Source organism: Phascolarctos cinereus, unplaced genomic scaffold, assembly GCF_003287225.1.
Source record: "Phascolarctos cinereus isolate Bilbo 61053 unplaced genomic scaffold, phaCin_HiC Scaffold_4;HRSCAF=312, whole genome shotgun sequence".
Classification (NCBI taxonomy): Eukaryota; Metazoa; Chordata; class Mammalia; order Diprotodontia; family Phascolarctidae; genus Phascolarctos; species Phascolarctos cinereus.
Genome location: NW_027555847.1, coordinates 623,983,904 through 624,008,681, shown reverse-complemented (window position 1 = coordinate 624,008,681; position 24,778 = coordinate 623,983,904). Strand labels below are relative to the sequence as shown.

At 40.6% G+C, this 24,778-nt stretch overlaps 3 protein-coding genes across 13 annotated transcripts in view; 2 read left to right on the top strand and 1 right to left on the bottom strand.

Moving 5' to 3' along the window:
- Nucleotides 1–3,962, top strand: part of MTSS1 (MTSS I-BAR domain containing 1) — a 231,729-nt gene extending 227,767 nt beyond the window's left edge. For 7 of the 8 annotated variants that reach the window (XM_020964991.2, XM_078153726.1, XM_020964994.2 and 4 more), the window contains one exon: nucleotides 1,027–3,962. In XM_020964991.2, the coding sequence (XP_020820650.1) occupies nucleotides 1,027–1,730 (704 nt within the window). In that variant the 3' untranslated portion in view covers nucleotides 1,731–3,962. The remainder of the gene's footprint in view (nucleotides 1–1,026) is intronic. The other variant, XM_020964995.2, reaches the window with a different exon arrangement.
- A 933-nt stretch (nucleotides 3,963–4,895) lies between these two features.
- NDUFB9 (NADH:ubiquinone oxidoreductase subunit B9) lies at nucleotides 4,896–10,221 on the bottom strand. The gene is made up of 4 exons (XM_020965002.2): nucleotides 10,061–10,221; nucleotides 8,191–8,383; nucleotides 6,956–7,069; nucleotides 4,896–5,106 (listed from the first exon to the last, which is right to left on the bottom strand). The coding sequence occupies exons 1-4, from the start codon at nucleotides 10,159–10,161 to the stop codon at nucleotides 4,984–4,986; spliced, it is 531 nt and encodes a 176-aa protein (XP_020820661.1). The 5' UTR covers nucleotides 10,162–10,221; the 3' UTR covers nucleotides 4,896–4,983.
- Nucleotides 10,222–10,243: 22 nt separating this feature from the next.
- Nucleotides 10,244–24,778, top strand: part of TATDN1 (TatD DNase domain containing 1) — a 49,163-nt gene continuing 34,628 nt past the window's right edge. Inside the window, exons 1-2 of one of the 4 annotated variants that reach the window (XM_020965000.2) lie at nucleotides 10,244–10,353; nucleotides 23,541–23,606. In XM_020965000.2, the coding sequence (XP_020820659.1) occupies nucleotides 10,332–10,353; nucleotides 23,541–23,606 (88 nt within the window). In that variant the 5' untranslated portion in view covers nucleotides 10,244–10,331. The other 3 variants (XM_020964999.2, XM_020965001.2, XM_078153727.1) reach the window with 3 other exon arrangements.

Genomic DNA, 24,778 nt, shown 5'->3' with positions numbered 1-24,778 from the left:
CTTTAAAAATACAAGTTCACTTCTAGGTGCTACATTTTGAGTTTTCATTAAAAGGCTTAGCTGCCAGCAATCTCATTTCTCTCCAGCTCTGGCCCTGTCATTGGGATGGCTGATTTAAAGGGGACAGCTTGTTGTTGAGATGTTTTTCAGTTGTGTCTGACTCTTCGTGACCCCATTTGGGATTTTGTTGGCAGAGATACTGGAGTGGTTTGCCATTTTCTTCTCTAGCTCATTTGACAGATGAGGAAACTGAGGCAAACGGGGTTAAGTGACTTGCCCAGGGTCACACAGTAAGTGTCTGAGGCCAGATTTGAATTCAGGATGAGTCTTCTTGACTTCAGGCCCAATGTTGTATGTACTGTTATCATCTAGCTGCCCAGAGGGGAGGGCGGGAGTCAGGAAAAGTCTAAAATGACTTTTGTGGGATCTGCTCCTTGCCTGAAGCAGCTCTGGCTTCTTCTAACCAGTAGTCAGGGTGTTACAGAAAGAATGCTGGATTTGGGTGTTGGAAGAGACCTGACTTAAAATCCTATCTCTGTCACATACTGCTGTGTGAACATGGGCAAGTGACTTAACTTGAATCTAAATTATCTCATCTGTAAAGTGGAAATTGTAATACCTGTACTACCTACTCTCTGGGTTGTGAAGCTCAAATGAGATGATGTATATAAAGCACTCTCTAAATGTTAATGCACTACCTAATTGTTCAGTTTGACTTAATGGGTGTTAGTGTGGGTGTTACTTAGTATTTCATAGTAGTGATAATAGTGGTATCTCTAAGACAGGTTTGTAGGTTTAAGCCACTTTTATGAGGGGAATTAAGTGGAGAAATGAAGGGTTTCCCAGAGGTTACACTGAAGTCCATTTACAGAACTAGGATTAGGATGTTCAGCCTTTGAATTCCTTACCCAGCTGAACCATATTTCCTGTCATGGTGCCAGGTAATCAGTAATTCCACCTCCATTGGCTCCTTAGTTTAAAAAAAGTCACCATCTTCAGTGTTCCTAATGCAAACACTTTAATCAGTTTCAGATTATGATTATTTCTCTGTAAGTGGTGACCAGGAGACAGAGCAGCAGGAATTTGACAAATCCTCTACCATTCCGAGAAACAGTGACATTAGCCAGTCCTATCGCAGGATGTTTCAGGCCAAACGCCCAGCTTCAACTGCTGGTCTCCCCACTACCTTAGGACCTGTGATAGTCACTCCTGGTGTAGCAACCATCAGACGGACCCCTTCTACTAAACCTTCTGTACGAAGGGGAACCATCGGGGCTGGACCCATTCCTATCAAGACTCCTGTGATTCCTGTCAAAACCCCAACTGTCCCTGACCTACCAGGTATGCTGCCAAGTCCTCAGGGAGGGCCTGAGGGGCATGGAGAACACAGCCCAGAGTCACCTTCTGTGGGTGATACCACCCAGGGTGGCACTAGCATGCCCTCCTCTATGTGGAGTGGTCAAGCCTCTATCAACCCACCACTGCCAGGCCCAAAGCCAAGTGTCCCAGAGGAGCAGAGACAGAGTGCTCCAGAAACAGAGGATGAAGAAACAGAAGGGGATCATTCAAGTGCCACTAGCTCCCCTGGCCAGACCCCAGAGTGCAGCAACCCAGGAGATCTGAGCCCTGGGGATACCCTGCAAGGTGAAGATATGCTGAATGCCATTCGCCGTGGCGTAAAACTGAAGAAGACACTGACAAATGACCGATCGGCCCCTCGTTTATCTTAAGGTTTCTAAGAATATACTGCCAGGGTTATAATGAATGGAAAATGAACTGTTTAATAAAACCTTAAATTTGTTGTGATTCATTCCAATCTATAATCACACAAAAGATTTTGTAGGAAACTCAAAATTAGAGCATTGTTTTGAAAGTACTATATATATCATAAAACAGAATTAAAAACACATGCATAAGTAACCATCATAATCTTTATTGTGTTTTAATTTGTAAATATCGACAACTTTCTGCATATTTTGTTCTTAAGTTTCCCTTTTAATTTTTCTGAAGGTGCCAAATCCCATAACTTTTTTATAAGCCTTTGTAAAATTTTAAATGCATAACTGGGGGAAGGGGGATTGGGGAGAATCATAAAGTAGCAAACTTAAGCAAAGGGATTAATAATTGGCTTTTTTGCAAGCTTTTGTAGATGCATTGTGATAGTGTGGATTCAATAAATTGGACTTATTTTAATGTACAAATAAAATGGGTAATGAACATGTCCTCATTTAAATATGTTTTGTGTGGAAAAGCAAGAGTAACTGGATGAAAAGCAATATAACAGATGAAATAAAGCTGGAAATGATAGGCTGTTGTTGGGTTTGAGGGGGGAGGTAGAGTGGGAAACACCATTAACATAGAGGATGCTGTTCCCTGAGAGTAGCCTAGTAGGTTGAATTACTGTTAGCTTCATGGTAAATGCATCCGAAGCCATACTGGATTGCAGTGTTTGTTTAGGTAGGGTGTTTTAGGGATTTTGCTGTTCTTTTCCCATGTTTCCTCTTGACCCCACACAGCAGCCACTCCTAGTCATATGCATGCTGCTTCAATAATGTACTTAGATTGATTTACTCAGTTTCTCTTCTGTCGTGTTCATGCTTTCATTGAGTCCAAATACATCCAAAAGGGTAAGGCAGTTTTTAACATGTGAAAGCATTTAAAAATGATAGCAGGGAGTTCTTAGGTAGAGTATCAAATGCCTTTTATGTACAAGTGCCCAGCAGGCTGGGTACATTGAGAAGCCCAAATATTTTGAGAATACTTGAGTGGATTTAGCAAGGGTAACCAGCTTGGAGTTCAGCAACTTGCAAAAGGGTGTGTTCCATTTCAGGGGGCTTGTTTTTCTTAGACAGTGAATTGGCTTCATACTAAATACTGAAAAGGAACGAAGATGCGTAGTCACTGGGAGCCTGACCACTACACTGTCTTTTTTGTATTCTGGGTGATATATTTTTTGGGAATGTTCTTTCTTAATTAAAAAAACTTTTTGAGTTTTGTTTTGTTTTTCAAGTGAAACCAATTTGCTGTAATAACCATCTTTTAAAGCCAGCAAGGTATGCAGAACTCAGGGGGCCACAGGGGCAGGGTTTAGACTGGGTTGGAGGCAAAAGAGGCTTGTCAGTTACTGAAGTGGCACACTTGGGACTGTTAACAGTTCACCAAATGAAGTTCTCAAAAGGGGGCTGCTGGTTTCCACCCAAATGCTGCAGCTTTTGTTGGCTCCGATATCTGACAACACCATCACATGCTTTAATACATTACTGCATTGGATGTGAGACTTAATGTATTTGTACAGTCACTGTTCTATAATAACACTTTACACTGCTGTGATTGCTTCTGACACTTTTATGTTATGGCTTAAAGCAAAGGCATGTTTATTAGAAACTATTTAAACTTTACTTTCTTTGAAAAACAAGCTCCTTATTACAGAATATAATCAACAGTAGTGCCTGTGGTTCTAGCCCACCAATCTTGATTGAATAAAAGTAGCTGATGCATTGTGCATATGATGCTTGATAGGTTTTGCTGAAGCAAAAAACCATTGCAAGAGAATGAACGTAGTAAAGTGGTATTTTAAACCCTGGAAATGAATGGATGTAACTGTACTGGAGTACAGCTTTTCACTTGTTTAGTTCTTAAACGTTAGTATAATCTGAAAAAAAATTTAATATAAAATGTTGCCAAATTCAATGTAGAAAGAATGTGACAAAACACTTCGGATAGTTCTACTGTTTTGTGTTTTTGCATATTGTAAAAGCAGTGTCACAGCTAAAAATTAAAAAAGTGTTTCTAATGGTATACATTATTGTTGTTTAGCTGCTAGTTTGTACTGAGAGTTGACCTCTCCCTGGGCAGTTTTTTGTTTTCAACTGATATAAATGAACAGTTGCTGTATTGTGTCACTCTTTTCCATTGTAACAAATGCTTCAGAATACATTATAAATAAAGAATGGCTAGAAAAATCCTGTACTTCACTTTATTCAAACCTTCATATTTGTTCATTGGCCAAAATTAATTTTAGAGGACAGCAAAAAAGCATAATAAATTGCAGTATTCTTACAAGCCTGAGGGGGTTTGATTCTTTAAGCTCATTTCAGATCCTCACTTGAGAAGTTAGCTGAATATTTTTTTCTTTTTCTTTTGTAGCATGGCTAATGCAGAAATATTTTTGCATGACAAAAATAAAAGTTCTGACGTTATAAACAAAAAAAGTTAGTTGAATGTTTGTGAGTTTAATGGTAACAAAGCAGTTCTGTGATGAAAGTTGATCAAGTAATCCTTTTGGTTCCATCAAGCTCAGAGATTGCTTATGATCACAGTTAAGACACAAAGCCAACTTTAAGCTTGAACATTAAGAGCAAGGATTCTAAACCTGGGATCCACAGACTCCTGGAAGTCTGAGCTTAAACTGGATGGGGGAAAAAATAGCTCCTTATTTTCACTAACTTCTAACTGAGATTTGCCATTTCCTAAAATTATTTAAATATTCTGAGAAAGGGTTGGGGTCCATAGGTTTCCAGACTGCCAAGGAGGTCACTGAATTCAGCCAATCAGCTTTGCAAAAAGAACTACTTGCAAAGCTAGAATAACCATATATCTATTATAAAAAGGTCCTAAGCCTACCACAAAACTATTGCAATTGGAAGAACTCAAAGCATGTTTCTATTATAGATAGGTCAATGATGTTTTCATTTATCCACACATAACATCACTGCCTCATTTTTATAAGTAAGGATGATATAACTTTTCAACTTCATAAATATTAGAGATCAAACCTTTCCCTAGCTTCAGTTCTTTGAAGTTCTGTACATGCCTCTCCAAATTATAACCTACTAAATTCAAGCCTCAAAGGAAATTATGTTTTCTATACAAGGAAAAAGCAATTGTCAGTAATGTCAGATTAGTAACTTTATTATGTCAAGTATATGTATATCTACATATTCAATATACACACTTGAAAGTTTAAAGTGGGTGATTATGTTATTATGAAGGCTGCTCTCGGGGCCTAGTGACAACATGCCACCACAGTGGTGGTAAATGACCTTCCTTTCGTGCTGGGGGCAGAGCTTCAGTCTCAAGTGGAGTTTCCTCCTTCAATTGCTGAACCTGTGCAATAAATGAGGGGAAACTATGTTAAGACCAATAAAATGAATTTGACTATGACAAAACTAATCAATATCACCAATATGACGAAAAGTGAGAGCTTTTCACAAAAGAAAATTATCCCATTCTCAACATTTGGAAGACTACGCTATCTTTAGTCTTCTGTCTTTTAGTTTTATATCCACAGCAAGAATATTACTCATATGTAGAGCCTATATCAGATTGCACACCATCTTGGCAAGGGCAGGGGAGAAATTTTAAAACTCAAAAGCTCACGGAAATGAATGCTGAAAACTAAAAATTAATTAAAAAAAGAATATTATTCATTCAATTACATTTTAAACAAAAGCATTTTCCCACTGCCAAGGAAGGAGCAGTGCACAGAAAGTACACTTGATGCCCAATCTAATCAGATAAAATTGTGACAGCATATCTTCGTTCTAATTCCACATACCTCTTCCTTCCTCTATGCCACCAAAAATACTAATAATACTTACCATTTACATAGCACTTCAAGGTTGGTAAAAACAGTTTACAAATATCTTATAACCGCCCCAGGAGGTGGGTGGAATTATCCTCCCCATTTTACAGATGAAGACGTGAAAGCAGGCAAAGGTTGATTTGCCCAGGGTTATTCAAGCTACTACAAGGCTAAGGCCCCATATGAATTAAGGTCCTCTTGATTTCAGATCTAGCACTCTATCCACTATGCCACCAACCTGTATGGAGCATTAGAAACAGTCTGTTAATGTAGATGCCTAAACCTCCCTAAATATTAACTAACAATACCCTGTCTGAGTCCTGCAGCAGACAGCTGTTATATGACCATAAAACTGAGGAGACACTCTTGGCTCTTATCTTCAAACACCAGCACAGTTCTAGTGGACCCCAAGATCATCACCAAGTAATGAGCCTGAGCTACAGAATCATCAGAGATCCACTTCCTATATAAGCTTCCCCCAAAAGCCCAATTCATTAAGTTGTTCCTGCTTGCCACAGCCCAAACCTGTACTCCTAAATACAATCATGCAAGGATGAGGAGCAGAGTGAACCAGTTATCTTTCTTCCAGACTAAATATGAATGCCGAGGCATATCCCACAAAACACTATCCTCTTGTATACAAATGAAATCTGGTTCCTAGTTCAATAAAATTTAAAATTTATTAAGCACCTACCAGATGTAAAGTACAGAATCAAGAGCTAGGTGGCTCTATTTTCACAGACTAGCCCTTCAAATACTAGCTCTTTTCCAGAATAAATATCCTTAGTCCCTTCAAAAGGCCTCTATGGCATGAGCTCCAGCCAGTTCACAATTCTGGTCACCTGCCTGCAATTCCTGCTACTTGGTGACTGTGGGGATATCACTTCCCCACCTAGATCTCAGTTATCTTCTCCGTAAAAAAGGGAGCCACTTTAGCTCCTCCAGATCCATGGTGCTGTGTTTCACAGCCCCTCTCCCCATGAGATGAAAACATATGCAGATTGTAAGATAAAGAATTTGTGTGAAACTGACACTATCTTGAATGCTCAGGTACCTTACGTAGTGGTACCAGGGAGAGAGCTGGGTTTGTAGTTAGAGGTGCTGAGTTCAAACCCTGGAGCCCCAACTTCTCACCTGTGTAACCACAGGCAGCCTCCTGATTGATCTCTCTGAGTCTTAGGTGCATCATGTACAGAATAAGAGGGTAAACTAGATGCCTCCTCATGGTCCTTTCCAGTCTTCAATCTATGCACTTATGTTTACCATAAGAAGTTTGGGCAATAGCGGCTATTTTAATTGTCTCCCAAGCCCCTCAGCACATGACTTCTATGAGCCATGCATCCCCCACCCCAGGGGTACATGCACACTCACCTCACGATCCCAACTTTCCAAGCGCAGTTTCTTCCATTTCTCTCTTTTGGCAAAGTAATCAGGGTACATCGCCTTCTCAGAGGGATGCCAGTAGTCTAAGCACCACTCAGGGACCTGTCAGAAGAGGACGCCTGTCACAGGCACTGGGTAATGAACAGTGCAAGGGTAAGGGTAAGGGCAGAGGTGGCTCCCTGGAGGCCTCTGAGGAAAGGCAAGGGGAGTGCCACTGTCAGTATGTTATAGCACAAACTCCTTTTAGATAGGGGTTGGACTGGAAGGCTGCCGAGGTCCCTTTCAATTCTAAAATTCCATGATTCTCTGACACTGGTGGTAGGATAGTATCCTGCATTTCTTATTATCAACTCAGTACCATTGGTAAGACTGCATCCATTCCACAGAAACAGGAAACATAAGACCAAAGACAAATGGGAATGTCTAAGTGTATGGCCACTAGACGCAAGAGCTAGAAAATAGCCTTAAGTCAAGTAGAACAAATACCACTCCATCTCCTTCCTTCTATTCTCCAAAACTCTTAAATTTGGTAATAAGACCTTATAAATATTAATAACTCCCTTTGCTAGTAACTCAAGAGAGTAGAGCCAAATAAATTAACTTCAGAAGCCTAGCAATGAATTATTAACCTAATGGGCTTTTTCACTTAGTGACAAAGAAAAAACAAATCTCTTTTCTATAGGACCACAGAACCTAGTTGAAGAAGAAAGTCTAAATAGAAATGTTAATAAAAACTTAAAAATTGAGAAAACATATGGAACTATAGTTATCCTCATGATGGTTTTGATATATCATGGGTCAGCATAAGAAATTAAATGGGAATATTGGGGAGTTTTGTGGAAGCTTCAGATGACATGTGAAGGTCAGCAGATGACACAAAAAGTTTAGAAACTCAGAAATGCATAAAATATATGTATGGTATTATATACCATCAACCCATATTTTACAATAAGGTACTTTAAACATCCCCCCCCAAAAAGTCAGACGACTTCTCTAGTACAAAAGGACGCCAAAAAATTTTACTCAAAAGTTTCTAAATTGCAGGGGTGCTGTGCCACTAACCCATGATGTGGAAAGGATAACTGTATTTTTGTTTTCCGGATGAGGAAGATAAGAGGGGAATTAAATTTCTTTAAGAAAATCCATATAAAACAAATACTTCCTACTTCTGAAATCTAATTAGGGAGTAGAGGGAGAGGAGTTAGACAGGGTTTCTGACCTACCTTATAACACTCATATCTTTCATAGGAAGTGCCTCCCGGGGAATCAGGGAAGATATATGGCTGAGGATGCTGGCAAGCCCAAAATTCTTCTTCACCCTGCATAAGCAGTTTGGTGGCTTTTACCATGTCTTTTTCATTCTTATGCTCTTCAAACCGAGCTCTCAGCAAACAAGCTTGGAACCGATATTCATCCCTGAGAAGTATAAAGAACACAGTACCAACTATTTCCCATGAAGAAAAGGGAAATTGGGGAAAAAAATCTTTGAGCAAGTTTCTCTGAAAAATGTATAATATCCAAAAACTATCTGGAACAGATTCAAGTATAAAAGAACAAAAGTTATTCCCTGATAAATAGTCAAAGAATATGAACCAGCAGTTCTCAAAGAAAGAAATCCAAGCTATCAACAGACATGAAAAAATGTTCCAAATACTATTAAAAAAATGCAAATCAAAATAACTCTGGAGTTCTAACTCATCAACTTGCCAAAGATAAAACAAAGGAAGAAAAGGATAATTGTTGAAGGGGCTGTGGGAGAACAAGGCACACTAGTGCACTGTTGGTGGAACTGTGAATTGGTTCAGCCATCCTGGAATGATGTAGTATACGCAATGCAGTATCCAGCAATAGCACTTGTGATCCACATACCAGAGATTAAGAGAGAATAGATGTTTATGTACAAAAGTACTTAAAGCAGCCTTTTCTGTGGTAGCAAATAACTGCAAAGGTACCCATCAATTGGGCAACAGCCAAACTGGTATATAAATAAAATGGAATGTTACTGCATCTTAAAAAATGACAAAAGGGGTAGTTTCAGAGAAACATGGGAAGACTTTTATGAACCTAGGCAGTGAAATGAGAATCAGGACAACATCTTATACAGTAATAATAAGGTTAAGAAAATCACCTTTGAAAGACTGAGGAAGTCTGATCAATGCAAAGCCCAACCTGCACTCCAGAAGACTGATGAGAAAACATTTTATTTAACTCCTGACAGAGGGTGACAGACTCAATGATGAAGAATAAACTAGGCATCTGTGGTCATAGCCAATGTGTGGGCTTCTTTTGCCTGACACACTTACGTGTTAAAGAGATTATCTTTTTTTTTTAACTGGGGGAGTACTGACAGTATAAATTGGGGGGGGGATTAACATATGGGAAGCCTGAGACTTCATTTCTTTGAATGCCCCGTCCTTTACCTCCTTCCCAAGACCCCGTTGTCTTGGAAGGCCTATTCTCTAGGTCCCAGTTCAGGTCTGTTAAATACAGGGCAGGAGTTCTGAACTTTTGGGTGCCTTGGTGAAACCGACGAACCCTTTCTCAGAATAATATTTTTAAAAAGATGAATACTCTGGACAGCTAGGCGGCGCTGTGGATAGAGCTCCGGCCTTGGAGTCAGGAGGACATAAGTTCAAATTCAACCTCACACCAAACACTTGACACTAGCTGTGTGACCCTGGGCAAGTCACAACCCCAATTGCCTTAAAAAAAAACAACCATGAATACGCATAGAATTACAAAGGAAACCATAGATCAGCAAAAATAAACATGTACTTTTGTTTTCCCTGTCCAAGTTCACAGACCGCCTGAAAGCTATCCCTGCACCCCAGCTAAGAACTCGCAGCAAAGGGGAAGGGCTAACAGGGGAAGGTGGGTGTGGAGAGGGGATGGGAGTGAGGAGATGGGGGCGGGGAGGACAGAGGTCCGTCAGTCAGCAAGCCCTTCTCTGGGTCACAAGGGGCTTGTCCTCCCCCACGCTTGGTCCTCCTGGGCAGTAAGTCACGGACCGCAGCTGGCGGCCAGGGGGCCTGACCTGGGGATGCCGAGGCCGCCTCCCTGCCGTTCCACTCCTCCCCCCGGTACACTCCCCACCTGTAGACTATCCAGGACTCGAGGTGGCGGAGCGCCCGTTTGTAGAGCCGCAGCACCTTCTGCTGGTGGGTCAGATAGGCGCCCGGGGCGCAGAACGCCATCGCTCTCCGCTTCACCTTCAGCCCAGCCGGCGGCCGCAGGGGTTTTCGGGAAACCGGAAGGCCCCGGCCCCTGACCCCTGTCTCCGTTGCTCCTTTCTTCCCATGCCCCTCACTTCCCGCCCCATCTCGGCTACTTCCGTTTCCGTCTAGGCAGAATTGAGGTTGCCGTCATGACTCGCTTCCCGTTCATCGGTAAGAGGGGTCCCTTTGCCCTCTTCGGGCCAGCCCGTGGCTCCGCATGCCGCTGTCCGAGCCCTTCCCTCTGGCCTCAGTTCACAAGGAACGCACGCTTCTCCCCGTCCTCTCACGTAGGCGGGGCGTGGGAGGCGGGGTGAGAAAGGGAGAACAGCCGGGAGAGGGTGAACTTTGAACTCTGACCCGGGGTCATCCCTGGCTGCCTGTGCCTTCCCTCTGAGACTGCCTACCTGCTGTTGTTGCCGAGTCGTTTCAGCCGTGTCCGACTTTCCGTGACCGCATTTGGGCTTTTCTTGACAAATTAATGGAATGGCTTGCTATTTCCTTCTGCTGTTCATTTTACAGATGAGGAAACTTGAGGCAGACAGGGTCACATGCCTTCCCCAGGGTCACTCAGCCTTTCTGACCCCGGGCCTGGCGCTCTATGCACTGCGCCGCCGCTAGGCCCGCCTTCCTGCTGTTTTGTATGTGCCTCGTCTGCACGGGGCCGTTTGGCGTGTTGTCTTTAGACTGTGAGCTCCAGGAGGGCAGGTACTGGCTGTTGCCCTTGCTCGATTCCCCAGAAATTAGCTTGGAGCGGAGTGGGGGTGCCCGTGCAATGATTGCCTTCCCTTGGTCCCGCAGTAGAGAGGAGTTCAGCGTGTGATGGGAGAGGACGGCGCCAGTGAAAGGCCGCAAACCCTCGGGCGTAAGTCATGACAACCGCAGGGTCGAGGGAAGGTTTAGTTCGCCCTCAAGAACGTTAAATATAGAACAATTAAAGGGACACCGCTAATGCGCTGTGGCTTGTGATGAGCACGTTAGCCAGATAAAAAGCCTTGTGAAGTGCTTTGATGGAAAGCCTTGCAGGCCGTAGGCCAAAAACCGGAGCGCTTTACATTTTACTAGGATCCTATCGTGTCCTAGGTGCTGAGGGAGATAAGAAAGAGGCCAGCCTTACCTGCACCGGGTCACCAACGTAATTTAAACCCTAATCACTTCTCACTTGAAGTTTTTCTAATTGCCCCCTCATGGGTCTTCCTGCTTCCAGTTTTCTCCTTCCTGTACGTCTTCCATATAGCTGCTAGAGTAATTGTTCTAAGGCAGAGTAAGCATCACACCATATCACTCCCCTGCTCAAAAAACACAGTGACCCCCATTGCCTCTAGAACAAAATACAAACTTCAAAGAGCCCTCCATTCATACTTTGATATTTTGAACAATTATTCAATGCTAATATTCTGTTACCATTGAATAACGTTCCAGAATTATTTGACATTCCCTTTCACAATGTTGAGTCAAACTGGCCAGCTAGCAGTTTCTTAAATTTATCATTTCATTCCACCTCCATGCATCTGCAGATGTGCTTCACATCTGGAATTCTGAGAGCACAGCTCTATTAGTTTTCATATCTCCAAATCCTTTTCTCTTTCTTAATTCAGTTCAGGTATTACCTCTTCTTTGGCATCTGCCCCCAACTCAAGTTTTTTCCCCTTGCAAAATTACTTTGTAGTTAATTTATGTATATATTTCCCTTTCTGTAAGTTCTCTGAGGGCAGGGACTGTTTTGTTTTGGCCTTTGTCTCCCACTGAACCTTGTATCTAGAACAATTATAACAAATAGTTGTTGAATGAATGCTTTTAGCAACTTGGTTTTGAAGGTCATGGATCTGGCCAGTGAATGGATGATATTGTCAGATTCCTGGCATCCTGACTTCATGACTCCAGTGCTCTTAAATATAATCCAAGAAGAAATACATACATTTGTCTCATTCTCCAAAACTCCCAAAGAGGCTTAAAAGGTTATTTTTGGAATTTTTGATCATTCTATTCTAGGAATTTATATTCCTTTAACATTATCAACATATAGGAGACTATCATAGTCTCATTTCTCTGAAGAGAGTATTATGATACTTACAAAACATTAGATATCTTAAAATCCATGTATAATGGTAAAGGACATCAAAGAAAGAGGGCATCAAAAGCATGAAGTCTATCAAAAGTACATCTGTTACCATTGAATAATTGCTTAAAATATTAAGTAATTTAATGTGAACTTTGTATTTAGATTCAAAACTGAGCTCGTTCCCCAGATTACCTGTAGTTTCCTCCCACTTACCATTATTTCACTATAGTATTACCTGATGGTAACTTTAAAATTGGAGCGTATCCTGGTGTTTCCCATAGAGGAAGAATATTCCCCGGGTAAAGAACATCTAATTTAGCCTTACTGGACCTCAGTTTTCTCACATGCATAAAGAGGAGATTGTCTTAGATTTCAGCTCTGAATCCTATGATTTGTAAAGGAACTATGCACTCTTTGGCTCTTGTCACTTCTCACCAATAACTTGCAAGCTGTCCAGGGATGCAGCTTTACCTGGTGACCAGCTACAGAACAACCAGAGTCACCAACAACTTCTTCATATGTCTCTTCTATTCACAGGCAATCATAGAATTTAAAGGTGGAAAGGGTCTTAAAGATCTTCTAGTCTAGGGCTTCTTAACTTTTTTTGGCTTATGGATTCCTTTGGTAGCCTGTTGAAACCCATAGACCCCTTCTCAGAATATTGTTTTAAAGTGGATAAAAATAAAATACATGGGATTACAAAGCAAATCACTTACATTGAAATAAAAATGTAATTTTTATTTATCATCCAAGTTCCCGAAATCTATCCACAGGTTGACCGACTCTAAATCCAATGCTCTTTCATCTTCAACATTTGGAGTTCACCCCTTTTCCTTATTTTTTAGTTATAATTTAGTTAATTCCATCTCAGGCAGTGCTTTTCATCCAAGCACATCCTCTTTAGTCCTCTTCTAGTTTTTGCCAAATAAGTTACCTCAGCCAAATCTCTGTCCCTTACTGTTTGTTAACCAAAAAATATTCAAATTATGGCTGCTAAATATAAGAACTGTGTTCATGATAGTACTTGCATCAAGGAGAGCTATAAGTTTTAAATCAGATTTAATGAAAAATCTGTGCTAAATGCCTTTCTCACATATTTTCTCATTTGATTATTACAGTAACCCTACAAAGTAGGTGCTGTTATTATCCCTATTTTACAGCTAAGGAAAAGTTAAGTGACTTGCCCTGGGCCAGATTTGAGCTTATGTTTTCATGACTCCAGGCCCAGCTCTATCTATTGCATCACTAACTGCCTCTATTATAACATAGATTTTATGGGAGAATACAGTTCAAGTTTCAGAAAGAACTATGGAACACAACTTGCTTACAAGGTGGGCACTTCCTATATTAATTTTATTTATTTTCAGGAGGTAGAACCAAGATGACAGAGGAGCAAAAGTAGTACAGAAAGTTTTCCCCCCTCCCCCAACTCCTCCAAACAGACCTAGAAAATGCAACAGACTAAATCCTGACTGAGAAATCCCAAGAAAAAGTCACAAGTCATTTTTCCAGCCTGGGTCAGCATCGAGAGACAGACAGAAATCTGCTGGAGACTAGATCTAGCTAGAAGCATGCCTTGCAAAGAGCACACCATCACAGAAGGAGAGGTACATCAGGGCAAGGCCTAGACCCATATCAGGGCACATGGATGAAAGGTACCAACTGAAAGCTTTGTTGCATACTACTTCAGTTCCAGGTTATAATCTTGGCCAACTGAGAAGAGATGTGTGTTCAAGGGTGGCATTCCAGGGTAGGGAATGGTGTAAGGCCCTGAGCAGTATACTGAGAAGGAGCACATTCAGAAGCAATCAGCAGAAATGTGACTCGGACCTCAGGAACAGAGCTGGTTCTCAGTTCCAGCTTGTAGTCTAGATGGAAGCCTGCAGAGGAATAATCAGTGAAGGAATCTTAGACCTAAGGGAAGCTTGCAGTTCTGTCACTGAACCAGCAGAGCTTTCTAGCTGGCTGATGATGGCAAAACTCGGCAGCAGTGTACTATTGCTCAGACCAAACCTCAGGTCAGTAGCTTGAAGAGGTAAGACCAGAGGGGCAGCAGTCAGACTTTTCCCTGGATCAAACCACTTTGGTGGTCTGAAAGCTTGTAGGTCCCCAGCCTGAATTATTCCTGAGATCCTGGAATAACAACTCTCCAAGAAAGCAAAGGCAGGACAAGCCCAGACCTTCCCTCCAAAAGTACCCATCTGTCTGAATTCAGGTAGTAAACTAGAAGATGAGCAAGCAAACAAAAAGAATCCACCATAAAAAGCTATTATGGTGACAGGGACTCCCAAGATGCAAACCTAGAAGTGAATGATTCCAAAACATGTACAAACAAGGCCTCAAAACACAGACAGACAAACACACAGCTTAATAAAAATTCACCTAGAATTCCTGGAAGAGATGAAGCAAGAGTTTTTTTAAAAACTGAAGACAATGTTTTCTCTTAAATGACAGCACTAGAAGGAACAATGGAAAAGAAATGAGAGTCATGGGAGAAAGTATTGGAAAGGGAATTAATAGCTTGGCATAACAGGCACAAAGCTTTGCCCAAGAAACAAACTCCCTGAAAATTAAGACAGACCAAACAGAAGTCAATGAGTTCATGAAACAAGAAATATTAAACCAAAGTAACAAAATGGAAAATAGAAGAAAATGTAAGATAATTCATAACCAAAAAACAACCGACCTGGAAAACAGATTGAGGAGAAAAAAAATTAAGAATCATTAGGTTGCCTCAGCATGTTCAAAAAAGAGATAGGCATATTTCAAAAGAAAACTACCCAGATCTCTTAGAACAAGGGGGCAAAGTGGAAGTGGAATCCATCAGTCACTTTTTGAAATAAACCCCTACATTAAACTCCCAGGAATATTATAGCTAAAATCTAGAGCTTCCAGGTAAAAGGAAAAAAAAATACTTAAAAGCAACAGGAGAAAAAAAAAGGCAAATAGGAATCAGTCAGGATTGCAAATTATTTCACAGCCACCAGTATAAAAAATAGAGCAGAGAGCTTGGAATAAAATATTCAGGAAGGCAAAAGTTATAGGCTAACAGCCAAGAATAAATTACCCAGCAAAACTAAGTATGATAACAGAAAAAAGGGGACCTTTAATGAAATAGAGGACTTTTAAGCATTCCTGATGAAAAGACAAGAGCTGTGTAGAAGATTTTAAATTCAAACATGAGAGTTAGGAGAAACATAAGCTAAGCACAAGCTATCAAGAAGGGACTAAACAAGGATAAATTGCTTACCTTCAAATATGGGGTGATGATGCATGTGTTCCCTCTTAATGCTGTCATCATCAGAAGTCATAGAAGGAGTCTAATTAGATAAGGCCTAGGAATTGTTCTATTGCAATCTGATGACAAGAGAAGAATGGTAAAAAAAGGGAAGAAAAATACGCTGGGGGTGTAAGAAAGGGAAAAGAAGGTTAGGAGAAGTTATCTCACATAATCGGGGTTTGTAGACATTCAAACAGACAAGAAGAGGGATTGGGGTGGGGAGCAGCTGACATTTGAACCTCTCCTTTGAACTGGTCAAAAGAAGGAAGAATACACACAAAAGTTGGATATATAAATACATTTCACTTGATAGGAAAATAAGAAGAGGGAGAATTAGGACAGTAGATAGGGGAAGAATTAGTCCCAAGCAAAACAAACTCAAAGGACATACAAAAATACTTGAGTTCTTTTTGAGATGGCAAAGAATGGGAATCTGAGGGGGGTGCCCATAACTTGGGGAATGGTTGAATAAGTTATGGTACATAAATGTGATGGAGTATTATTGTGTAGTAAGAAACGATGAAGGGCATGATTTCAGAGAAATCTGGGAAGACTGAAGTGAAAAGATACAGAGTGAAGTGAAAAGAACCAGGAAAACAATTTATTCAAAGACAACAATATGTTAAAGACAGAAACCTTTGAAAGAATTAGTGACTGTGATAGGTGTAATGACTAACTATGACTCTAGAGGACTAATGATGAAACATGTTATCTGAAAAAAATTATTAAGTTAGGACTACAGTTTTCTCGTTCTGTTTCCTCATTGAGAAATCAACCCCTGTAGGTTATTCAGCCAGCCTCTGAAGGGCATTGCTGACAGATGGGATTGCCCAAATCCTTGAGATATGTGCTTTTCCACCCAACTAGGAGACCTTACAAACAGAATCTAGTCTAAGCAAGATCTTGCCCTTAGGAAATAAGCCTTTGTCTATCCTTGGAACCTTCCATTAGAATTCAGGGTGACTTGTAGCTTATGAAGGGGAAAACCAACCTGCAAGGTCTGACGGATTCTTTTGTCCAGATTGCTGAGTCTCATAATTAGGTCACATTCTCCAAAGGAGAAACTGAAGACTTTTTACCCACCTCATTAATATGTCTACCTTGATTGTTAACCAATCACTTTTGATTTCTACCCTCAGGGACATACCCTTTTCCAAAGGCTTTTTAAACATTCAGTATTCTTCAAGAAGGGTCTTTTGGCTTCCCAGAGGGTCAAGTGACCTCAATTTGTTAATAATTTGCTAGCAATAATTAATAAAAATGATTATAAATTACCCAGAAAGTCTGTCTCAGAAATTTCCACTTGTCATATATCTACCTCCAGAAAGGGAGGTGAAGAACTTAGTGTGGAATGAGACATACTTTTGGGTAGACATGTCCATTGTGGAAATTTGTTTTGCTTCACTATGTTTTAATAGGGGTTTTGTTTTTCTTTCTCAATTAGGGGTTGAGGTATGAGGATGAAAAAAAAAGATATAGTTCTAACTATTTTTATTTTTGTCATGTCAAAATTATCTCAGAAACTTGAACCCTTTCAAATCATAGTTATCCTCAAAACTGACAAATAATTCCCCGTTTTTACGTGCACTGAGAAAGAAAAGTTTTGTAAAATTCTTGCTAGGAGAAAGCAATTTTTAATCCTTGGAAGTACTTTTTACCAGCTACTTTTCATTATCTTTTCATTGTTAGTGCAGGAATTCAATAGGGGTCTTAAAATAACCAGTAAAACTGAAAACATTTTTGAAATGCAACAGATTATATCACGAATCTGAAACACTCACAGACTCTTGGCTGAGCCACACTTCTGGAATCTTAAATTCTAGACTAGAATATGCTGTGATATCTTATATTTTGTTGTGTGGTTTTTTTCCCCAGTCTTTTGACTTTGTCTTAATATCTCTTGTCCCATGGAGTCATTATCTTTTATTTGGTCCATTAGAATTTTCAGGGAAATTGTTGCTTGGGCAAGGTTTTGTACCTCTTGTGCCAAGCAATTAATTCCCTTTCTAATTCTTTGTCTTGTCACTTTCTTTTCCAATTTTTGCATCTAACACTGTCATTTCAGTTACAAAACCATTTAAACTTTTGTTTTTACTCTTTATTTCATGTCTTTCAGGAATTCTAATCGAATTTGTGCCCAAGCAGTGTTTTTCTTGAGGATTTGCTTCTAGATGCTTTGGAATCATTCTCTTCTGGATTTGTGTCTTGAGTGTCTCTGTCACCATAACTGCTTTTTATATTGGGATTTCTTTTTTTTTTTTAAACTTGCTTTTTCTTCCAGCCTAGTATCTGAGTTCATACTTTATGTTAGGTGACTCCATGTGTATAATGAGTATTATCTTTTTACTTTCTCAGTGGGAGTAGAGGTGGAAGGGAGGGAGAGAATTTAGAATGGAAAATGAAATTTAAAAAAATTTAAAACAAATTTTATGGTAGGGGCAAGCTCTGCATATTTCTGGAGGGAACGTCTGAGCTGGTCCTGCTACTGCTTTCATGGTATATTTGATGTGTTATTCTGTGGTCCCAGAGACAGCTCAGACTGGGAGCCTGCAAGCTTACAGTGCTCCACAGTGGTCTGCCCCCTCTGGTCTGCAAGCACCTGACTTGGGTTTGGGTCTGAGCAAAAGATCTGTGGATTTGCCTCATTTAGAGCATCATAGATGCTGCTGGATTCAATCACTGTCAGCCTGCTGGGAAAGCTCTGTGACAGAGTAACAGAGCTCTATGCCTTCCTTTGGTCTGGGATTTGTGACCTGGTTATATTCCTTTGCAGGCTTCAGACTGGGCTAAAAGACAGGGCAGAAACCACATAGGTGCTGCTTGCTTCTGAACTTGATTATCGCTTTGTACACAGCCTAGGGCCTGTGACCCCACACCTTCTCCCTACATACACTGGAATGTCCTTCCTAGGTATAGGTCACCTCCTCAGGTGGCCCTGGATCTGTGACCCAGAACTGGGTAGTAAGCTACAGAGCAGCCAGATAGCACTTGTTCCTGCACCTTATACAAGTTTAGGACCCTCCATACTGGATCTAGGATGCTTTCTTGCCCTGGAGCACAGCCTCTCCCTGAACTGGAATGCTCCAGGCAGTGCACTTCTGGACAGACCTCATCCCTGTTATCCACAGACTTCTCTCTCTCTCCATGCTAACCTAGACTGGAAAACTAAAATTAAAAGGAAAAAAAGTATTCACTGATTTTTTTCCTTAGATTTCGGGATTCAGTCTGGTACATTCTATAGATCTGTTTGGAGGGAGGGAGTGCTTGCTGTATTCATGCCTGCTTCTCTGCCCCCACTTGGCTTCCTAGATCAGAATCTTCCCAGAATAGCCTAAGCATCAATGTTCTACTTGATGAATTCACCAACAAGCATTTAGTAAGCATCCCTACACTACAGGCACTGTGCACTGGCAACACAACTATAGTTACCACCGTCTCTGACTTTAAGGAGCGCATATTTTACTGCAGGACAAAACATGTTAATAAGTAAATACGACATGATTTGAGGAGAGAATAGTTAACACCAGGGAAATCAGTAGAGGCTTCCTGCAGTAGAGAGCACCTGAACTGAGCCTCAAAGAAAGCTCCAGAAATAGGAATGTCAAGGGCCTAGAGAATCTTGCAAAACACAGGTGGAAGATGGAATGCTGAGGTCTGGAAAAAAGCAATGAGTGTAGATGGAGGAGAAATCTGCAAAGGCAAATGGAGGCTGGATTTTACAGAACTTTAAATGACAAGCTAAGGAGTTTGCACGTCATCCTAGAGGCAATAAGAAACAGTAAAGATTTTCAAGCAGAGAAGCAATATAGTTGAGACAAAGGAAAGACATACTTTAGAAACATAATTATAGTAGACTGGTGGGTGGGAGGAGAGATCTATTAGGAAGTTCCTGCCATAGCATTTAGCATTTCCTAGTGTCACAGCATGAGATTTCAGGGACTGTTCTGTTTCCAGTGGTTCTGGAGTTCTCAGATGCTTTCCTCTGTGTTGTGAGAACAAGAAATGCACTCTCATCCCCTGCTGGGATCCATGTAGTTTTTTGTTTTTGTTTTGTTTGCTTATTGTTGTTTGTCCTTATCTCTTGAAGAGGAGCAATGACATCACAAGGGTGATGTCTTGACTTGCTTATGCCCTGGATTTAGGTGAGGCAGAGTTGTGCAAAGTCATCAGTCTCAGTCTCCTCCAAAGTCATCTGACAGTTTCAACTTGACATTCCTCTCATCAAAAAGCTTTTCTTTTTTGCATCTTAATTATTCATGATTTCTCACTTCCAGGTCTAAACCCTATGATTCTACTCTATAAGGGGCAACTAGGTGGTACAGGGGACAGAACGTTTGGCCTGGAGTCAGTCTGAATATTTGTTAAGTCCCCACTATGTGCCAGGCACTGTGCTCAGTACTGGAGATACAAAGAAAAGCAGAAGCCCATCCCCTGCTCCTGAGGCACTCACAATGTAATGGGAGAGACAGCATACAGATATGTACAAATAAGCTATATACAGGATAAATTTGAAATAAGAGAGGGAATAAGAAGGGTTGGGAAAGGCTGCCAGTAGAAGGTGGGATTTTTGTTGGGACTTAGAGGACGGCAGAGAGACTTAGTGCATGAAAGCTAATCTAAATTAATTTTTTTTTTTAGTATTATGTTATTCCTAATGTGCTTAGTGAATTGACAACTAGTGGTACAGTGGATAAAGTTGTGGACCTCAAGCCAGGAAGACCTGAGTTCCAGTATGTATTAGCTGAACTACCTGCAAGTCCTTGGGCAAGTCCCTTACCTTCTTGCCTTAGTTTCCTCAACTGTAAAATGGGGTTAATAATATCACTTACCTCTTCCCAGGGTTGTTGTGAGGATCAAATGTGATAATATTTGTTAAGTGCTTAGCCCAGTGTCTGGCACATAGCAGGCAGTATATAAATATTTTCAAAATGAATGTTCACTAAGTATTCATCAAGTATGTTCTATAACTTTTGATACTTTCTTAGAAAGTAAACATTTACTATTCAATAAGCTTTTCTTTTGGGTGGATCAGTTAGATCTTTGTGTGCTCCTTTTTGGCCTTGTAGATAAATTCAACTCCAGGAATAGTAGTAGAATAATAGTGCCTGTTATTTAAAGGCATTTTGCCTGTGAGGAATAGAGATAAGAAGACATAGATAGCCCCTTTCATCAAGAGTCTTACAGGTTAGTAAGAAGGATAAAACAAGCACAAATAATAAGCCAGAATGCACTTAGTGCCATAAGAGAAACAGAAAGTATTCTATGAGTTCAGGTTGAGGAGGAAGACGTCACATTTGAAGACCTGGGAAGATCTTAAAGAGAAGTTGGCTCTTGAAAGATGGTAAGGATATGGGTGAGGAAGACTGGATAAGATTGGTTTTCCATGAACAAAGACAGCCAAGAAAGCAGGGAATGAATAATCCATTGTTGAATATAGATTATATGTCAGCAATGGTAAAAGAGGCTTAAGACCACTTTATAAAGGACCTCAAATGCCTTCTAGAGAAGTCTGAACTTTATTCAGTAAATGGAAATGTCATCAAAGTTTTTTGTGCAGGCCAGTCACATAATCAGAGGTTAAATTTTAAGATTAATGGGAAATGTTGCGAATTGACTTGGGAGCAGGGAAGATATTGAATGTGAAGAGGTAATTAAGCTGTTTGAATGGCCCAGCCTAGTTGTAATGAATGAACTAAGATGGTGGAAGTGGAAATGAGGCAGATACGGTGGATATAGAACTCACAAAACATAGCAACTACTTGGATATAGGGAGCAAAGGAGAAGGTTTCTATGTTGTGCAACTTCTAGAATGAATGATTTTGTTATTTCTGTACCTTTATTGTTAACTAAAAACAGTATCACAAGTTCATGAGGCATTGCATTGCAACTAGATTTATTACAAGAGAAATGAACATGCATGTGAAACCCTAAGCAAGCATAGAGTTTGCAATTCAAACAGAAACTTACATATTTACGAAATTGCAGCAAAGAGAGGAGGAGAAATAGAAATCTCCATCTAAATGAGGTGGCAGGGAAGGAGAAATATGAATAATCAAGATGGCAAAAGCATCATTCTTTTCCCTTGGAAAAGGGAAAAGGAGGGTCTATTTATCTACAAGGGTCCAGGCTGCCACAGCAGTTTCCCAGTCTAGTGCAGACTGACTGGCATGTGAGTTAACTCCCAAGGACACACCTGGAGTCTAGCTTGGGATGCAAACAACAAATTATGTCAGTTCTGGGTGGGGCCAGACCTTCCTCCTTGATGCATTCAGGGTCTCTTGCATATTCTGGTTCGGTGTTTCTGGAAAATATGGCAACTCAAAAGGACAAATTCAGGGGACCCCTTAACAGTATCTACATGAGATTCATATGTCTAACCCCAGTCCAAATCCTGGCTCTCCTATACCACATAATAAATTATCATCTCATGGGGCAGGATTAGAACCAATGGTTGGAAATTAAAGGAAGGCAGATTTCAGCTCAAAATAGACAAAGAAACAAGCAGTGAGGTATATCTGTGGCAATGAAGGTAACAGCAACAATGAGGCAAGTTTGATTCGTAGCAGGGTTTCGTGATCACAATATGGTTCCTGAAGGTGCTTCTCCAAGCTCAGGGACCACCGGGGGTTGACAGGAAGCAATTCTGTGATTTTGCTGCAGCAGAATTCATCCAGAGGGTGTTGTTATGACAAGCTCTGGGCACACAACTTGCCTGCTGGGCATTAGCTCTGGAAAACAGTGTTTCCTAGCAATAAAAAGGGAAAAGTGAAAAGAGAGGGGTGGTCTTAGCATGGGGATCCTGACATTTCCCTCTTTTGGCCAAAGAACCTCTCCTATTCTGGCCAATAGAGGAGCCTTTAGTGTGGGTGGACAACTTCTTCCAGTAGGTATAAAGGGAATGGCAGTACAGAAAAACACTCCTGCCTATCCTTAGAGGGGGACTGATCAGGTGTAAAGGGGAATCAGAGAGATGGTGACACCACACCTCCTCCCAAGGAAGGGGAGAGGAAGAAAAGCCCAGAGTCACACAATTGCTGGGACACAAAAATGGTGAGTCAGTGAAGAAGTAGAGGGCCAAACAGGAAGAGGAGTAAAAGGAAAAGCAGCAGGGGGCAGAGTGAGTACAGCCAGGTTCCTGACAGGAGAAAACCTTTGATGGAGTTCCAGATATCAGAAGGCTACTGTCTCTGGCCGAGATCTTGGAGCCACCGGCCTGCTCATAGGTTTTCAGGATATTAGTCTTGATCTGGCAGGTGGTGTTGGCCCAAGTGCAGCAAGAAGTGTTGGCGACAGGGCACTAGCCTCCCTCTTTCAAGAGGTGGTGATCTAGAATGACATTAGCAATGAGTTCAAGGACGTCATGAGGCCATTTAGGGCCTCACCAGTGTCTTGAGCAAGTGCCTCCAGGTTTGTAATGAGTCCTGAAAGGGTGGACCCATGGTACACAAAACCTCCCAATGGGGCAGCAAGCTTGGCAAGTAGTAGTCCTTGTTTAGTAAGCAGTTTGTTTAGCTCCCTGCAGTGAGTGGGTGGTAGAGGAATTGCAAATTTTGAGATTTGCATAAGCAAAAAAAACCAACTGTAAAACCCCCACCAGAGAAGTTATTGAGGCCAGTATAAATGAGACTGTGTCAAAAGACTTAAGGCAAGATTCTGAGCTTCTGTCTTGTGTGACCTTAGGCAGGGGCATTTACCTGTAAACTGGGGACAATCCTGCCTGCCCTACTTCTGTGTCATAGGATTTTTTGGAATATAAATGAAAATTAATATTTGTGAAGAATACTTGGTAAACCATAAAGCATGCTTTCATTGAACAGTTGTTTACCTTTTTATGAAGCCCTACTTGTTTACCTATTAATGAAAGGACATACAGTTTACATTTTGATAGACCTAGAAATAATTTGTTTCTAGGAATAAATATGTAAGCAAAAATTTAGAACAGGGCGTTTTAGATTTATGTAGGAATTATAAATAGGTGCTTTAAAAGGTTAATTACATATGAATATTTCCTTTTTATAGATATTGCTGTCAACTTGACTGATCCTATGTTCAGAGGAATTTACAGAGGGATTCAAAAACACCAAGGTAATTTTTTTTGAAGTCAGATTTGCTACCTGCTACTTTTATGAGAAAATAGGTCTAGTCTCCTCAAATAATTAATATTTATCAATCGATCAACAAACTTTTATTAAGCACTTGTTATATACCTAGACCTGATTTTATAGACACAGAATTTAAGTAGTCTTGGTCTTCAAGGAGCTAACACTTCCTGGGAGGAATACATAAGGTTCACAGAAGGGTAAGGACAGGATATATGCAAAATCAAACCAATGATTTGGGGGAGGCAGACCATTAGCAACTGTGGGAGAATCAGGAAAAGTTTCTTGAAGGAGATGGCATTAGAGCTGGGCTTTGAAGGGGCAGGGACAGGAATAGATATAGCATTGCCCTGGAATCAGGAGGACCTGAGTTCAAATGTGACCTTAGACATATTACACTCACTAGCTGTGTGACTCTGGGCAAGTCACTTAACTCCAGTTGCCTCACCAAAAAAAAAAAAAATAGACAGCATTTCAGGCCTGAGGGACAGCTCTTGTGAAGGCATGGATTTAGGAGAGGCAGCAAATGAGCTTAATGCAGTCTTGGCCCACTGTAGGTGCTTAATGACTGCTATATGAATGAATAAGTGAATCTAACATAGTCTAAATATTTTTTTCATTGTCAGTTTATTTAGGATTGTAAAATTTGGAATTAAAAGGTGCCTTAAGGTCAATAATCCAAATAGTTCACTTCCTTTGTTGTCGAAGATGTGACTTACCCATGGTTATACAGATAGCAGATGGCAGAGTCAGGTTTCAAATCTAGGGCCCTGATGCTAAGTCCAGTATTTGTTCTGCTACATCATGCTGCCTCTGTTTTCAGTCTTTTGTATTAAAGGATTTATTGACATCACTTATAGAAATGCTACATTTTTTCCCCCTAATCTTTGGGTTCATAGTAAATAGTTATTTAGGGGCAGAGGGGAATATTAAATTTTTCCATCTGTGTGTTCCATTATAAAAAGAGGAATTAACAAGAACATTTACAAGACATGCCATTAGCACATGGCAATTCAAAAAGGAATACTGGAATATTCACAAAATATGAAGTCCCACTGAAGTGTACCTGGACCAAATAGAACTAGTTTATCAAAAGTTTTTTTTTATGATGTATAAACAAGAATAAAATTCAAGCCATGAAAAAAGTTTGAGCAGATA

Excerpts from the sequence above, each read along its gene's own strand:
- NDUFB9 (XM_020965002.2), bottom strand. The coding sequence starts at position 10,161 with ATGGCGTTCTGCGCCCCGGGCGCCTATCTGACCCACCAGCAGAAGGTG. Across the intron at positions 8,384-10,060 it reads GAGTCCTGGATAGTCTACAG|GGATGAATATCGGTTCCAAG; the intron begins GTGGGGAGTGTA and ends TATACTTCTCAG. Across the intron at positions 7,070-8,190 it reads AAAGATATGAGTGTTATAAG|GTCCCTGAGTGGTGCTTAGA; the intron begins GTAGGTCAGAAA and ends CTCTTCTGACAG.